This window comes from Phallusia mammillata, chromosome 3, assembly GCF_965637545.1.
Source record: "Phallusia mammillata chromosome 3, kaPhaMamm4.hap1.1, whole genome shotgun sequence".
Classification (NCBI taxonomy): domain Eukaryota; kingdom Metazoa; phylum Chordata; class Ascidiacea; order Phlebobranchia; family Ascidiidae; genus Phallusia; species Phallusia mammillata.
This window is the reverse complement of record NC_137254.1, coordinates 1,248,741-1,265,514: the sequence shown is the minus strand read 5'-3', so window position 1 is coordinate 1,265,514 and position 16,774 is coordinate 1,248,741. Positions and strand designations below refer to the sequence as shown.

Sequence of the window (16,774 nt, the reverse complement as noted above, 5' to 3'; positions counted from 1 at the left end):
CCTAGTAACCCAAAGTAGAACTCAACTTTTCCATCACATATTAAGTTCAACAAAACTTTGGCATCATATTCCCAACTTAGCCAATTCTGAAACCTTCACCTCAACAGTTTGTTGTCATTTCTCGCACACTTAAATATTTTGTTAAGTCCGAGGGCTTTATAGTTTTCTGGTAAACACTGAGTTTGTTCCAATTTATTTGCAGAACAGTATTTTGTGTTTATTTGATCAACACATTGCACGCTTGAGTTGCACAACTTTCCCTTTTGAACTGAACATACAGATTTATTATGGCAATGCATCTGATTTGAAGGACAACTACCCCTTATATCATTACACAAACTTTGGCTTGAACACAAACACTCATCTGACATATCAAAACAATCCACTATGCCGTCACAAACTTGCTTGGGCGATATGATCAACTTTTTATCCAAGCACTGAAAACATTTGAACTGTCCGTTGACAAAACAAAGATCAGATTTATCAGAGCATTGAGCCACTGAATCGTAAACATTTGTTTGTGACAAAACACATACACCTTGTCTCGTTGATCCAGAGCATTTAAACCCAAAACCCGAACTAATTTCGTCGCTATTGTCACTACAACTACGAACTCCGTCACAAAAATCACTTCCAGTTATGAATTTTTTGTTTTCACAAATAAAATAATTCCGACAAAATTTGTCTGTTTTTTTGCAGTTTGAGGAGACACAAATCACACTCTTGCTTTCACAACTGTTGATGTCATCAGCACATGATGGTTGGATTACTGTGTTGCACTCTGCAGGTACTGTGGAATGTACAAGATACCTGGCAAGTGGTTCACTTTTACAAGTTGTGGCAAACATTGTGCAAGACTGACATGTGAAGTTGGAAACTGAACAAAGTTCGTCACTTCCATCATAGCAATCGCTATATGTGTCACCAATCCAATCAAAAGGTATGCATCTGCCAGTAGATGGGCAATGTTTGTTGCCAGGATCACAGGGACATCTGGCATAATCTCCAGAGCAGTTACATGTGTAATGTGTCTCATCACTACCATCAAAACAGTCACTATTTCCATCACATAATAAAGATCGGTCAATACAACTTCCCTCGATACTGATATTGCATTGTTTTGTGCCAACACATGCACATTGAAACTTGTTAGCTGGACAAGTGCAATTAACTTCATCACTCCAATCTCCACAGTTATTATCTCCATTACATTGTCTGTTTTTTTCAATGCAACCATATTCATTTGTGCAGTTATTTGTTTTGTAACAATCGCATTCAAACCCTATATAACTTGGACAAGTGCAATTAACTTCATCACTCCAATCTCCACACTCATTAATTCCATCACATTGAGAGTATTTGCTAATGCAACCATATCTAGTTGTGCAGTTGTTTGTTTTGTAACAATCGCATTCAAACTCTTTATGAGCTGGACACGTGCAATTAACTTCATCACTCCAATCTCCACAGCTATTAATTCCATCATATAGCCAGTTTTTGTTGATGCAACCATATCCAAATGTGCAATTGTTTGTTTTGTAACAATCACATTCAAACTTATGAGCCGGACAAGTGCAATTAACTTCATCACCCCAATTTCCACAATCATCAATTCCATTACAATGCTTGATATTGTTGATGCAACCACCAAATCCTATTGTACAGTTTGTTGTTTTGTTACAAGGGCATTTAAACATATTAGCTGGACAAGTGCAATTCACTTCATCACTCCAATCTCCACAGCTGTTAATTCCATTACATTGCCAGTCTTTGTGGATGCAACCATATCTAGTTGTACAGTTTTTTGTTTTGTAGCAAGGACATTCAACCTTATGAGCTGGACAAGTGCAATTAACTTCATCACTCCAATCTTCACACACATTAAATCCATCACATTGCCAGTCTTTGTTGATGCAACCATATCTAGTTGTACAGTTTTTTGTTTTGTAACAATTACATTCAAACTTATGAGCTGGACAAGTGCAATTAACTTCATCACTCCAATCTCCACAGTCATTACGTCCATCACATCGATCCCACTCCCCCACACACGCAACCTCACCTTTACAAGTTGTGTTGAAGCAGTCACACTGAAACCTGCCTTTAGGACAAACCTCACTAAACTCGTCGCTCCAATCACCACAGTCGTTCAACCCGTCATTTACTCTCCACATCTCAATACATCCTGGTTTGTCCCCACATCGACCAAACTTGTGACAAGCACATTCGAACATTGAAGAAGGGCAGGTGCAGTTGGGACCGCGGTACGGTTCCTCGCACACCGAGAGATTTTCAGGTTCTGTGGAAAAAAATGCAAAAATAAGTTTTACAGAAAAATAGAACGATGCACAAGTTGGAAAAAAACACATCAGTTTAATTTGCTACAAAACATTTGCTATTAACTTTTGGATTGATTTTGATCGAGGTAAGCTTACTTGTATAAGGTCGAGGAGCGAGACTGAAATCCTCGCCCGGACATTCACCTTCCACGCATCCGACGAAAAGAAACAATAACCACAGCATGTTTATGATTTCTATGTAGCAACTGTTAAAATACGAGTTTAGTGTTTTTTTGTACAAAAACTCTTCTTTTATTCTTGTCTACCAAGGTAAGTGAATTAATTGACAACTTCTAGAAAAATTAAAAATTATACCCGGTTCATTTTTTGCTCTTTAATGTTTGTGGGGAAGCGCTTGAGTGGTTCATTTTTTTTCAAGTTATCGGACAAACTTTAAATTTATAATGGAACTGAAATCAGAACATAGAAAAACCAGAATAATTTTTGCGAAAACGAAAAAGCAGATAAATCCTTTCTTGGCACAGAACAAATTAAACAGCAACTACCAGCATTTAATCTCTCAAAACGAATAATAAAATTGATTCAAATCCGGACAAATTAATTTATCATTTTGAGCAAAACATTTGGCAAACACAAAATAATATGAACAACTCTTGTTAAAAAGAACCGGATCATGTAAAACTTCGTGTTGCACTTTTGCAAACAAAATAGAGTTTGATATCGCGACTTTTAGGGTTGGTAAAGTGTAACGGTGCATTGGAATATAAGCACAAAAATCAAATTCCTTTCGTATTTGCGATGCTTTGTATTGTAACTTGTTTAGAAACAAAACTGCGCGTTTTATCTCTGTGATAGTAATGATATTTTATGAAAATATCACTTTTGGGGTAAAGGGTAACAACATGCTATTTTATGTGTTAGAACGCAAGTTTGGTTTCGCCAAAGATAATTATTGAAACCGTGCTTAATTTTGTTAAAGCGCGTATGGAAACCCTAATGTACACCAACCACGCTCACTGACTTTAGTTGGAATGGGCCTTTATTCGTTCAAAGTGAAATAAGACCCTTTTTTCAACAACATCGAACAGCAAATCACGTATTGAACAATTCACATAGCTTTTAAATCTACTTCTGCTAGAAATAGGGAGCTCAGAAACAACCGATGCAAATTTGCAAATTAAAAAACAACAATATAGATCACCTCCTCTTAGACCAACATAGATTACCTTAACAGTTTACGGCCGCGGCCCACACTTGACACAATTTAATTAATATCGCGCCCCCTTAATTAATATTAGCGCTGATAAAATCAATGAGAAGAAACTTTTTTTAATCAGGTCTTTGTCTTGTTTTATCAGACAACATACATCATAGGTCCGCTTTAAGCTACTGCCAAGCGTTAAAAAGGCCACTTTAACACTGATAAGTTGCGAAATAGAAGGCTGCGTGCGCACAGAGTCATGTTGCCAGTATTCTCTTAAATTGCTAATATGTCGCCCAGAAATGGTTGATGTACTGAAAGTCCTGGCAGTCTCCAATGCAAAATTGCGATCACAGCCGACGATAATAGAACTGGACACCCATTTCAACCCGTGTCTTGGACTGTCCAATGTCACCCAAATTCCCCACCATTTAGACCAACTCTTTACAAACAAATTTAATACTAATCTCAAAACTACCCTCACCTCAAATCATTAAATCACTGTATCTTGGAAACTCCATCACTGTTGGAGCTTACACAATCTCACACCAAACTTATTAAAACAGAAATTGGACATTTTAAATCAATTCGTCCACAACAAACATCTTTGCAAAGTGTTTTACCGCGAAAACATTTGTTGTTTTAAATCTAATTTTTTACTACGATAAAAAATTTCGTCGATAACTATGTCGAAATTAAATTTTTTATTAATACATATCTAATAATTAACACAGCCACGCAGCGCAAACCAGTACATGTAATACTTTGTACTATTATGTGTCAATTGATTTATTAAACTCTGAACCCACTTTCAATTTGCATCAACCGCGTTACTGTAAGGAAAGCCAATTTCGCAGAATATTTATAGGCACTAAAACGGAAACGACAGGTCATACGCAGCACTTCCTTCTATCTTTCAATCTTACACACCGGTGTCATCCGGCTTGTTTTCTGAAATCGAATGACGAACGCCAATTTGCGTTACACACTGTACGTATGTATTAATTGCAAAACAACTAAATGTTTCTTTATGTTTTGTAAATTAGCGCTTTGAATTTACATGCATTTTGTAGGCTTCGAACATGTAAAAGGCTTGTGTACAAACTTACTTTAAGCTTGCAAAGTCGTGCATGTAACAAGCGCTATGGTTGACTGCACGAAGCTCGTTAGGAAACCCGCTTTAAGCTTGCAAAGTCGTGCATGTAACAAGTGCTATGGTTGACTGCGCAAGCTCGTTAGGAAACCCGCTTTAAACTTGCAAAGTCGTGCATGTAACAAGCGCTATGGTTGACTGCACGAAGCTCGTTAGGAAACTCGCTTTAAGTTTGCAAAATTGTGCATGTAACAAGCGCTATGGTCGACTGCACGAAGCTTGTTAGGAAACCCGCTTTAAGCTTACAAAGTCGTTCATGTAATAAGCGCTATGGTTGACTGCACGAAGCTCGTTAGGAAACCCGCTTTAAGCTTGCAAAGTCGTGCATGTAACAAGTGCTATGGTTGACTGCGCAAGCTCGTTAGGAAACCCGCTTTAAGCTTGCAAAGTTGTGCATGTAACAAGCGCTATGGCTCGCTTTGATCAGGTTGAAAAATGGCGAAAGAACTCGCCGGTTAATTTTTTGTCAAAGACGATGATTGCAAAATGGCCAAGCATAAGAACACCGGTCTTACGTAAGCATGACAAATACACAGCGTACCACTCACTGGGTAATTTATTAAAAAGCGCAACACTCGTCCTTCCACAGGTATTAAAAAAAAACTTTCTTAGGTAAGCATAGGAAAATACGCTGGGTAATTTGTTATGAGCGCAGGGTCTTTATTAAAGCTTATTCTTCCGCAGGCATAAGAACACTTTTAAGCAAGCATTGGAAAATACAATTTGTCATGAGCTCAGGGCATTCTTCCGCTCGTTACTAAACACAGAGTAAGCGCGCATGCCACAACTTGATTTAACTAATCCTTGGGAAGTCGGAGATTGGTTGCTACTAAATGGAGTGCTGTGTTATCGATGGATGTTACAAAAATTACGTCTTGAGCTTAAAGTATTAACGACAAAAATGACACACGGTTGGCTGAAAAGAATCAGAAACCACTCTCACTGTTTCGGGTTTTCACTCTGCCTCAGTCTAAAGGCGTCAACACAATAATGTTTCCAACAAACAAACGGTCGTGATACATCTTATTAAACCTAGCAGTTTAAAGTGTTGGTAATTGTGGCAATCAAAGTAGTGAAACATCATACAAAGTGTTAGTAAATACAGTAAAGGCCAAGTATTAACATGAGTTGAATAGCTACTTGCAAATACTATGGGTGGCAGATCTACGTCAACATTGCATTGTGACATCACTATCGTTCATAGCAACGCGTCACAATGTTCCATCGTGCGTGACAAGGCTTAATGACGGGTTATTTCCTGCGCTTGCAAAACGACACCAGCAACACATTAGATGCAAGCAAGGTAAAACTGCCACCCCAAAAACTACTGATTAGTTGCGAAATAGAAGGCTGCTAGCGCGCACAGAGCCATGTTGCCAGTATTCTCTTAAATTGCTAATATGTCGCCCAGAAATGGCTGATGCACTGAAAGTCATGGCAGTCTCCAACGCAAAATTGCGATCACAGCCGACGATAATACAACTGGACACCCATATGTGTTTGCTTCAGTTTAATTTCCAAACAATAAGTTAGAAATTAGCGTCGACAGCATTCAAATGCATTAATTTACAATTGTTTGCAAGTAAAAACTTTGCAGCCAGATTGTGCTGCGCCCCACTAAGAGAACCCCCCTCCCCTAAAATTAAAGAACCCGTGTCTTGGACTGTCCCATGTCACCCAAATTCTCCACCATTTAGACCAACTCCTTACAAACAAATTTAATACTAATCTCAAAACTACCCTCACCTCAAATCATCACTGTATCTTGGAAACTCCATTATTGCAAGTTAAAGCTACACAATCTCACACCAAAAATATTAAAACAGAAATTGGACCTTAAAAAACTCGTCCACAACAAACATCTTTGCAAAGTGTTTTACCGCGAAAATATTAGTTGTTTAAATCTAAACATTCATACTACGATAAAAAATTTCGTCGATAACTATGTCGAAATTAATTTTTTTATTAATACAAATCTAATAATTAACACAGCCACGCAGCGCAAACCAGTACATGTAGTACTTTGTACTATTATGTGTCAATTGATTTATTAAACTCTGAACCCACTTTCAATTTGCATAAACCGCGTTACTGTAAGGAAAGCCAATTTCACAGAATATTTATAGGCACTAAAACGGAAACGACAGGTCATACGTAGCACTGCCTTCTATCTTCCGATCTTACACACCGGTGTCATCCGGCTTGTTTTCTGAAATCAAATGACGAACGCCAATTTGCGTTACACACTGTACGTATGTATTAATTGCAAAACAACTAAATGTTTCTTTATGTTTTGTAAATTAGCGCTTTGAATTTACATGCATTTTTGTAGGTTTCGAACATGTAAAAGGCTTGTGTACAAACTTACTTTAAACTTGCAAAGTCGTGCATGTAACAAGCGCTATGGTTTACTGCACGAAACTTGTTAGGAAACCCGCTTTAAGCTTGCAAAGTCGTGCATGTAACAAGCGCTGTGGTTGACTGCACGAAGCTGGTTAGGAAACCCGCTTTAAGCCTGCAAAGTCGTGCATGTAACAAGCGCTATGGTGGAGTGCACGAAACTCGTTAAAAAACCTGCTTGGATGCTTGCAAAGTCGTGTATGTAACATAACTCGCTTTGATCAAACAGAAAGTGTGCGTACGTTCAGATGATTTTTACCCACGGTTTTCATTTAAGTTGAAAAATGCCGACGGGACCCGGCGGTTGATTTTTTGTCAAAGACGATGATTGTAAAATGGCCAAGCATAAGAACACTGGTCTTACGTAAGCATGGAAAATACACAGCATACCACTCTCTGGGAAATTTGCTGCACGCGCAAGGCTCGTTTTCCGCAGGCATAAAAAAAACTTTCTTAGGTAAGCATAGGAAAATACCCAAGGGGGAAATACGCTGGGTAATACACAACTAGCAACATGTTGGGTAATTTGTTATGAGCGCACGGTCTTTATTAAAGCATTATTCTTCCGCAGACATAAGAGCACCTTTAAGCAAGCATTGGAAAATTCAATTTGTCATGAGCTCAAGGGATTCTTCGGCTCGTTACTAAACACAGAGTAAGCGCGCATGCGGGACCTGTACGTCATACGCCGAAAGTTAATGAAAACATCAACTAGAATGGATCACTTGCAATTATAACGACGCACTGCACAAAATATTAATGTTGTTTGCTTGTTTGGTATGGGATATCAAAATTAAATTGCATTTTTGCATCAAACTATCGCTTAAAGTTTACCGGTCAGTACCGCTACTGGGACAGAGCAGTTCAGTTTCGAACCACTAAACATACGAACCTAATTCAATTGCTTGCCAGTTCAGAGTTGTAAGCTGATGACAATTTCCACACAAATATAATAATGTAAACTTACAGAAGTGATTATAAAAAGCCAACTAATGGTTGCGAATTACACATGATATAAGTAAACTGTACTTTTGTAGCCTCGGAGAAATCTCCACTTTTATTGAGCTGCTTGTTTATACTTGGTGGGAGATTGAATATACTGCACCGGTAATGACTTGGCCGTAAACCATTGTGCTCGACGTACTTCACCCTTTTAGTCGGGCGTCAGTGATAATTAATTAAGCGACATTATTTTCACGAAAATATTAAAATATGAAGCGAAATGCTGGGACTAATCAAGCGCGTCGAATCAAGTCACATGATCAAACACGACAACCTGATTGGCTGAGCATAAAAGTTGTGTGGCGCTGCTTAAAGAAAGGTTTATTTCCAAACCACAACTTGATACTTGTCGGAGATTGGTTGCTACTAAATAGAATGCTGTGTTATCGTTGGATGTTACAACAAAATGCGTGTTGAGCGCAGAATATTGTAAAGACAAAACGGTCTTTATACATCTTAACCCTGTATTGAACCGGGCAGTTTGAAGTGTTGGTAAACTTAGACATTTTTTATTATTTTACTTAAATGTGGCAATTAAAGTAGTGAAACATCATACAAAGTGTTAGTAGATACAGTCGCGGCCAAGTAGTACCGCGAGTTGATCTACGTCAACAGGTATTGTGACATCACTACCGTTCATAGCCACGCGTCACTACATTCCATCATGCGTGACGGGGCTTCCCATATGAGCTTAATGACGGGTTATTTCCTGCGCTTGCTAAACGACACCAGTAACACATTAGGTGCAAGCAAGACAAAACTGCCACCCCAAGAATTGCGGCGCTCAAAGTCATTAAATGTACACAGGCCACAAAAACATTGCAAGCTGAACATTTAATAAAACTTCACATTTTGTCTTCAATCATACATAAAGCTTTTGTGAAATCATGTCACGTGATCGAATGTGGCGATCTCATTGGTCGAGGAGTGCTATGTATTAATCGCCTGGTGCAGCTAAAACAAAATTTAATCTTTAAACATTTCAGCGTGAATCAGAATTGGACCTTTAAATTCCCTTAAAATTTAGGTCTGGCAGATTCTGAATATAACTACTGTACAATCGTGTAAATTTGAATTTTAATATACATATTTTTTAAATCAAACTCTGAGATACAGCGAGTGTGTTAACCAAGTCATGTGATCAAACAGTACAGCCTGATTGGACGAGCTGTGTCACCTGACGCGGTTTGTAAATTGGTTACAACTTGTTAAACCACCATGACGCTGAATTGACGAAAAGCATGGGGTTGTGTTTTTGCAACAAGACGCTCCGGCCCAGCGAGAAAGTTAGTAACACTTTTATTTTACTTCGGATCTCCACTTTGTCCAGTTTAAAGGCTTCAACAAATGAAAGGTGACAAATTTTATTACATTACCTTACGCAGGTATAAGAACCCCGGTGATAATAAAGTGAAATTCAATAACCCCTTCCAAGCATCCCTGATTGATATTAATTGAGGAGCAATGCACAGGAGCACGAACTGGGAACTACCCTGTTGGTGCATTAAGTTTGCTCCCTGGTTCAACTTTCGCTTAGACTGTGATGTGATTTTGTTTACCGTAAAAGCAAATTAATCAAAGAAAATAAAAACTGTTATGGCACTGGATAAAATATATCTGCGTCACAAGGACAAGAAATTTCAAAATCGCTTTCAAATTGTTGCTACAACTAAAAATCAACTGAGATGCAAAAATTTGGCGTAAAATATGTATTTCAGTCAAATTTCTAAAGTTGATGTGACGCGTAGTATAATGGACATGTTTATAAGGTTCAAGCAAATTATGGTACATAATAGTTTTTAAGTTTTGTAATAGAAGTGCTCCACAACCAGTTTGCTGTGAAACGATGCTTGGTGTGGCGCAGTGCAACTGCAAACTAAAAAGTCTTTGCAAAATCGAGATAATTCATTCACAAGCAATTTAACAACACAACATATGGACAATTACTGCGGCAGTGCTCATTAAAGCAAACACTCTCAATCTGGCGATCCCCTTCTACGAAGCTGACATGTGCAGCATACGAGGCAGGCAACGGTGCTTGTGATTTGACTTTCGGCGGATTCTCCACTGAGCCTGTGTAGCTCAGTTGGTAGAGCGCGAGTCCCGGAAAGACTCCAGTCGTGGGTTCGAATCCCACCGCAGGCTAGATTTTTCTAGCCTACGCCTTGCCATATGGTGGTGAATGCTTGGTGACCGCCTGATTCGGTATAGCGCCTTCAATAGGCCTGGCGTACTTTGATTTAAAACAAACACAAATGTTTTCATGAAAAAAATACAAATACCAAAGTGTTTTGTGTTTCCTGTATATTTTCCTTTTAATACATGTGTGTCGTGGATTCTTAAATTATTGTAAATGTGACTTCAGTACAATAAAACGAACACTGCACAATGATTCAGATCAGCGCTCTTCAACCTTTTTAGTAACAGTGACCCCTCAGGTATTTTGTCAACCCCCCAAAAAATATTAGGCCCATTTTGTTTTCACTGAAGTACATTTGCCATGTTGCTTGGATTGGTTGTTTCTGCTTTTTTTCTCGCAATTCGTTTACAGCGTAGCGAGACTTTGGTTATTATGTCACAATTGGTCATTTGTCTAGATTGTACATGGGAGCGTACATGGAGCGTTACTGTTCGTAACAACATGTTATGAACCATTCCTGTTTGAATTGTTGCAACAAACCTCGTATTAGCACTGCGGAACCCTTAGAATTCCCGAAACCCCTGTAACCGTTACATGATGGAACCCCCAGAAGCCTGTGTGTAATTGAACGCGCTTGTTCCACGATTTACATAAATATTACTCAGAAAAGTTGAGTGAATCAACGCCAGTCTCATATTTCCCACGTCCACACGGAGATAAATAAACTGGAATTCAATAACCCCCTTCCAAGCTTGCTTCCTGATTGATATTAATTGAGGAGCAATGCACAGGAGCACGAACTGGGAACTACCCTGTTGGTGCAATAGGTTTGCTTCCTGGTTCAACTTTCGCTCAGACTGTGATGTCAATTGTTTGCTGCAGACAATAATTAACAAAATAAAATATCAATACATCGTAATAAACTGCGACAGAAAATATACCTTTTGGCAATCCAATTGAATTACTGTTCGTGTGTTACATAATGTCACATGATCAAATGTGTCGATCTTATTGGTCAAGCTGTGGAATGTAACAAATCGCCCACTCGGCGCGCCCGCAAAATTGTTATGAACATATCAAAGCGCGTTTGGTTTTTCGCACTGTCCACTGAGTTAATACTGCATTGTAAATTATCATGCAAGCAAGTTGTGAAATTTCCGGTCGAAATTGCCGTTTTGGCGAAGTTTCGGTTTCGGCCCGAACCTTTTAAAATTCGAAACCAAACTCGTTAAATCAATGAAATCATAAGTTTAATGGTGAAAATAACGGCCCAAATAGACGTAAAAAGCGACATGCTTTATTGTTCAAACGTTTCGGCAAATGCTCATGCCATCATCAGTGATATGAAGGCCACATCAATTGCACCCATTTATATACACTTTAGTCGCATAAAAGAATGATAAAAAGGTGCGAAACAAGCGTCGCATAAAAACGATAGATAAAAAGGTGCGCAGAAGCGAGGTGTAAGCCACCTGCAAATGTGTGCGTCTGACCAAACAGGTGCAGAGCAACTACGACATACAATATATTTACAAACAAAGAAACAATAGTAGGACAGCACGTCACATCAAAAATACGCAATAAGTTAATTAGGTATCAAACAAATACAGAGGAATGAACATCAAAACAGACGTGATGCTTCCAGCGTGCTACAGGCACCTGCTTAAAGATTAGAGGGCCAATCATTTGTTATCGCGCGGTGTTTTCGTTGCGTTGTCACGTGCTTGCGTTCTATTCTTTTTTCCTTTCTTTATCGTGCACTGTACTAATCGCATTCAGTGTTATTTACCCTGATGAAGACGACCTGTGTAGGACGTCGAAACGTCGGAATAAAATCACATTTGCCAGAAGAGCTCTTTAAACTTAAATACAGAGGAACCGACTTAGATTCAACGTTCAATTACGGTTTATAGCGTTGAATGAAAATTGATTCCAGTAACATTAGTCGATAGCGGTCCCTGGCTGTCCCAAGCACTTCCGGGTGTTTAAAATCCACTACATGGTCTTTGTTGGCCTGAAGGTGTTGACACACCTCGGACGTTTCGATTTGTTGGTGTTTATGAACTCGCGTTCCAAGGTTTCGCCTGGTTTCTCCAATGTAAGTTTTTGCACAGGAACATTTCAGTCTGTAAACAACCGAAGATCGGTTGAGTAATCCTTGCATGTCTTTATGCACAAATGCTTTCACAAGCTTCTGTGTTTGGTGGAAAATACGTACACGGACCTTTCCGTCTGTTGCTTTAAGGATGAAACTGAAGAGTTCTTTCTGTATGCGGTGGTTGATGTAACCAAAGTATGGTAGTTTGATGCAACTAAATTTGGTGTTGGAATCCAAATCTGTGGACTTAGCTACATGGAGGTAGCGTCTGTTTAACACCAACCTAATACACCTGGATAGCAACTTCGCCGGATATCCATTTTGACGTAGAAAGCCTTTGATGCGCATAAATTCCCTATGCATGTTATTATAGTTACCCTCAATCCTGTGTGCTCTATTTAGCAGCGAAAGGGCAAGGTTGAATTTGTGTTGAAATGCTACAAAACTGGCCCATTTTGCATAAAGACCTGTGCACGTCGGCTTTCGGAATGTGGTGGTGGAGAAATGGCCGCCTGAGCTATCTACCAACACATCTAGAAAGGGAATCCTTTGTTGTTGTTCAACTTCCTTTTTGAATTTGATGTTTCTGTGGATCTTGTTCATGTTGTTAAAAAATATATCGATTTTTACGTTATGATAAACAGTGCTCTGAAAACATTATCAAGACAGTTAAAAACCCAGTGGTTTAACCGCATTAGTGATAAATTGCCCATATAAGGGCGGACTACATCATGATAAACGAATTAGGCCGGTAAATTCATATTTACAAAGAAATTATGAAACAAAGTTGGCCGAGTATGAAGTCAAGCCCGAATCAAGTCTGTTTCATTCAAACTTGAGCATGAAAAGCAAGTTGACAGCTTTGCAGGACTTGGAACTCGCTGGGTGAATTACAAGGGTATGGAGGCTTATTTTTACATTGGCAACCATAAACAACAAATACCATGCGTAGTTTGTAGCTTCGAGATATGATTTCATGAGTACATTTTGCAGGTACAAGTTTAGTTGTGTTTGGCATATTATACATTGTTGTGTTATTCCAGCTGAGCGGTGGCATTTTATCAGTATACTTACGATTATTCGTCAACCTAACGTTTCCGAATCTCTCAGGCGGTACAGAAAAAAAAACATCGTATTGCAGTGTCTCTACTGCCCCTGCTGGTCGTCTTAGTATGCATAATAAACGTTTCCCAACCACTTTGTGCTGTCAATCATAGCGCAAATTAGCCTTTATAGTTAATTTGAGTTTATTTTGCACGGTCAAAAAAATCGTAGCAACATAATTGCATTTAAATATTCACCGAGTCGGAAATAGTAACACTTTCTTATTTTAAACGAACTCATTATGACTAAGCGCTGGTAACATTACGTGCATTTGATTGTAAACTTGTCTTGGAAATATGGCTTGTTGGTGTATAGTCTGAATAAGCATTAAGGCCCGTTTGCTCTATACGTAGCGTGCGCGCTCAAACCTGCGTAAGTTTGTTTGTTTCATTTATTCTGTCTGGTTTCGCGCTTGACTGATTTCAGCGCTCAAGTCTCGCAGAAATGAGCGAGCGACCGCCTACCGAGCGTTTTCTACGTTACAGCTTGAACCTGCGCAAAACGGTTTGTGTTATCGCTGTGTGCGGGTTTCTGATTTGAAAAAATTGCCAAAAATAAACGATGACACGCTTTTGCCTTCAATTTAAGTAATTATTACAAGTTTATTATTGCATGTGTTGAAATATTGTAATTAAGGGCATTTAAAATGTACTTTCACACCAGCACAGTGGAGTACATGTTACAGAAACATGAAAATGAGATAAACATGCCACCAATCTTTACAACAACATCCAGAACAATCCTGTATGATTGTCAAGATGGAAAATCATGTTTTCCAACAAAGTATGATGTAATTTAGATTCATACAAAGCTTTTTCGATCTAAAATAGGTAACAATAAATTTATTGTGGTGATTTATGGTCATCGACAGTTGCTGTGAGCTAAAAAATACTTCGTGTATATTATTTGGTAAACGTAGGTACGCACCGAATATAGCAGTGTTAACAGAAGGGGTTTCAAGGTAAGGTTAGGTTAGGCGGCGCTAAGCATAGTGTAAACGGGCCTATAGTCACGTATAGATGGGCTCCATTTATTTGCCATTCGTAATTGCCCATTTCAATTTTGAACTTTATATTAATAAACCCCATCAGACTCTTATGCAGCGGTTCTCAAACTGGGGTCCGTGGTCGGTTGGGCGTCCATGAGGCAATTTTGGGAGACCGTGTAAAGGTTGAAGTAGTTCTATAATTTTATTTGGCGTCAGTTTGTGCCACTGAATAAGTTTAAATCAAATTAAAATTGAGAGTCGACTGTCTCCATTGCTAAACAATAGCCCTTATTACATGATAACTAACAAAAATGCAATTGTTTGTGCACAATCATAATGTGCTTTTTTTTGGTTTTTTTCTGAAATACATATTCAAGCTAAAGGATCGCGAGCCCTCCGAACGGGGCCGTTTTTGAAAAACAATGAAAAAGTTTGAGAACCACTGCTCTAATGGGACATGGTGCGTTGGATTTGAACCATCAACCTACACTGTTCAGTCGGTACATGTGTCTGATGGTCGGCCCTTTTATTTGATTGACAGCTTTCATGCAGAGATCTTCTTAATGAATTTGTCAAGCAGTTTGACCACTTACATCATTTGTTTGTTCATGCTTGTAAGGTCGACAGTGCGAAATTCAAATCGTAAAAACAGTAATTTAAGTAAAATTTAGCAAGTCCGTACGTTTACAGGTTTGTGGGGCTGTCTCCTCCGCGGTATCGGGAATAGTCCTTCGAACGATCTCAGGGAATGTCCAGGTCTATGACGAATGGCTGTTCGTCTGGTTGCGGAACCCAAAAGCCAATAGACGGTGCTGCCTTGCGCAACGTGATCCAACTCAGATGACGACGATCAACTCTCTGGTGGAAACGCAGGGCCTTCCTCACGATCAACACTTCGTCTCTTCCTTGCAGATGATCCAAGTTAGTGCTCAGGATCGTATTCTTGTAGACAACTTCTCTGGTTTGCTGCAGTCGTTCACGTACTACTCGAATCAGGTCGTGTGATGTCGGTTTGAGAAACTCGTCTACGCCAATTCCGTTGTTCAGCGAGCACCTCAAGTAGTATTCGTCGAAACTCTCTTCGTCGTTGTCCCACGCAAAAGTGAGTGTACAAGCTTCAAAGGATCTCCAACGGCCTATTTCTCTGCGAACTAACTCAGACAATGGTCCTGGCCGATTTACACTTGCCGCTGCTATCGGATCGGTCTGAGTACTGCTGTCAGCGACGACTCTTAGGACACGGAATGGTTTAGATCTTGCAGTAATTCTTGCTGTTCTTCTTAATTGCACTGCAGTATTGAGTTGAGACATTCTATATTTTTCATTAGCTGAAACATAATACAAGGTTATCTCTTCACTTATTTTATTCTGAGTAATTATACGACATTTATCAACAGTAACCTGCAACAGTAACCTTCTTCTCTTGTACATAAATACGTTTGTTAATGTTACTTTTAACTGGGCAAAGTCCACATTTGCCTTTTTTATGTGTTAAGAATATACTCGAAAACAGGAACATAGACGTCAGTGAGACCGGACATGTATAACTGCGAAATACAAGGCAAAATGTCCCAAAATAGAATATGACTTCACCCGAACAAGCAAAACATGTACCTAAAAACCATGTGAAATGTGCGTTTTATGGACTATTTGCGTTTGTTCTTTATAATAGCTGCAAACGCTGCTCTAATGCAGCGTGCTGAAGTGTAATGTGCAATTGGTTTGAAATATAGCATTTTATCTACTTGGTCTGCTACAGGTCCAGTATAAGGTCAGTAGGTCACGTCATGTGGTTTTACTTGCGCACGGTATAAACTCGTCAAACGATGAACTGTTTTTTTCGCCTAAGCTTCGTCAAAAAAATGTCATTAACTGGTCGTTGCTACCTGGTTAACACCCAAGAGGTTACTAAAGGTCAACGTTGAACTGACATATTTAAAAACACAGTTAATCTTTTACGGCTTTATCGCAACTAATTTCTCAGCCTTTGGGATACATTGGAGGTTTTCGAGCTGAATTTGCTATAACACCAACTTTGAGCATTAATATCATACTTTATTTTGGTTATAGCAAGACTGTTTTTGAAAGTAACATTTTTATGTTTCGGAAAATGTGATGAAATCATTATTTTTCATTGCCACTTAATAACTCACATTTTTGTGTGAACAATACTTCTTTTACTGGAACTGAGAGAAATCTGCTTTGCACACAAGATTTGATTTATAGAAGAATTTATGAAAGTGAAGAAAATGTTTGAGCGGAATTATGGGTTTATGTCGATAGTAGTGAATGGTTGTATATATTACACTTAATTTGGGTGGTGCGTATCCCTAAAACTGAACATTTTATTAAGTTCAATCTAAACACTTGTAATTATCTAAACTGGTC

At 38.8% G+C, this 16,774-nt stretch overlaps 2 protein-coding genes, 1 long non-coding RNA gene and 1 other non-coding gene across 5 annotated transcripts in view; 2 read left to right on the top strand and 2 right to left on the bottom strand.

Annotated features, from left to right (window-relative positions):
• The window catches only part of LOC145220280 (uncharacterized), a 100,348-nt gene that overhangs the window by 62,636 nt on the left and 20,938 nt on the right, over positions 1–16,774 (top strand). The window lies entirely within an intron of this gene.
• LOC145220276 (uncharacterized) lies at positions 92–1,208 on the bottom strand. Its single transcript, XM_080087534.1, has one exon. It carries the CDS (start codon positions 846–848, stop codon positions 96–98), a length of 753 nt encoding a protein of 250 aa, XP_079943660.1. The 5' UTR covers positions 849–1,208; the 3' UTR covers positions 92–95.
• Trnas-gga (transfer RNA serine (anticodon GGA)) lies at positions 10,128–10,201 on the top strand. Its single transcript has one exon. It is a non-coding gene; the product is annotated as a tRNA-Ser (tRNA).
• LOC145218130 (uncharacterized) lies at positions 12,097–13,312 on the bottom strand. Its single transcript, XM_080085528.1, has 2 exons — positions 13,238–13,312; positions 12,097–12,942 (listed from the first exon to the last, which is right to left on the bottom strand). Exons 1-2 carry the CDS (start codon positions 13,310–13,312, stop codon positions 12,097–12,099), a joined length of 921 nt encoding a protein of 306 aa, XP_079941654.1.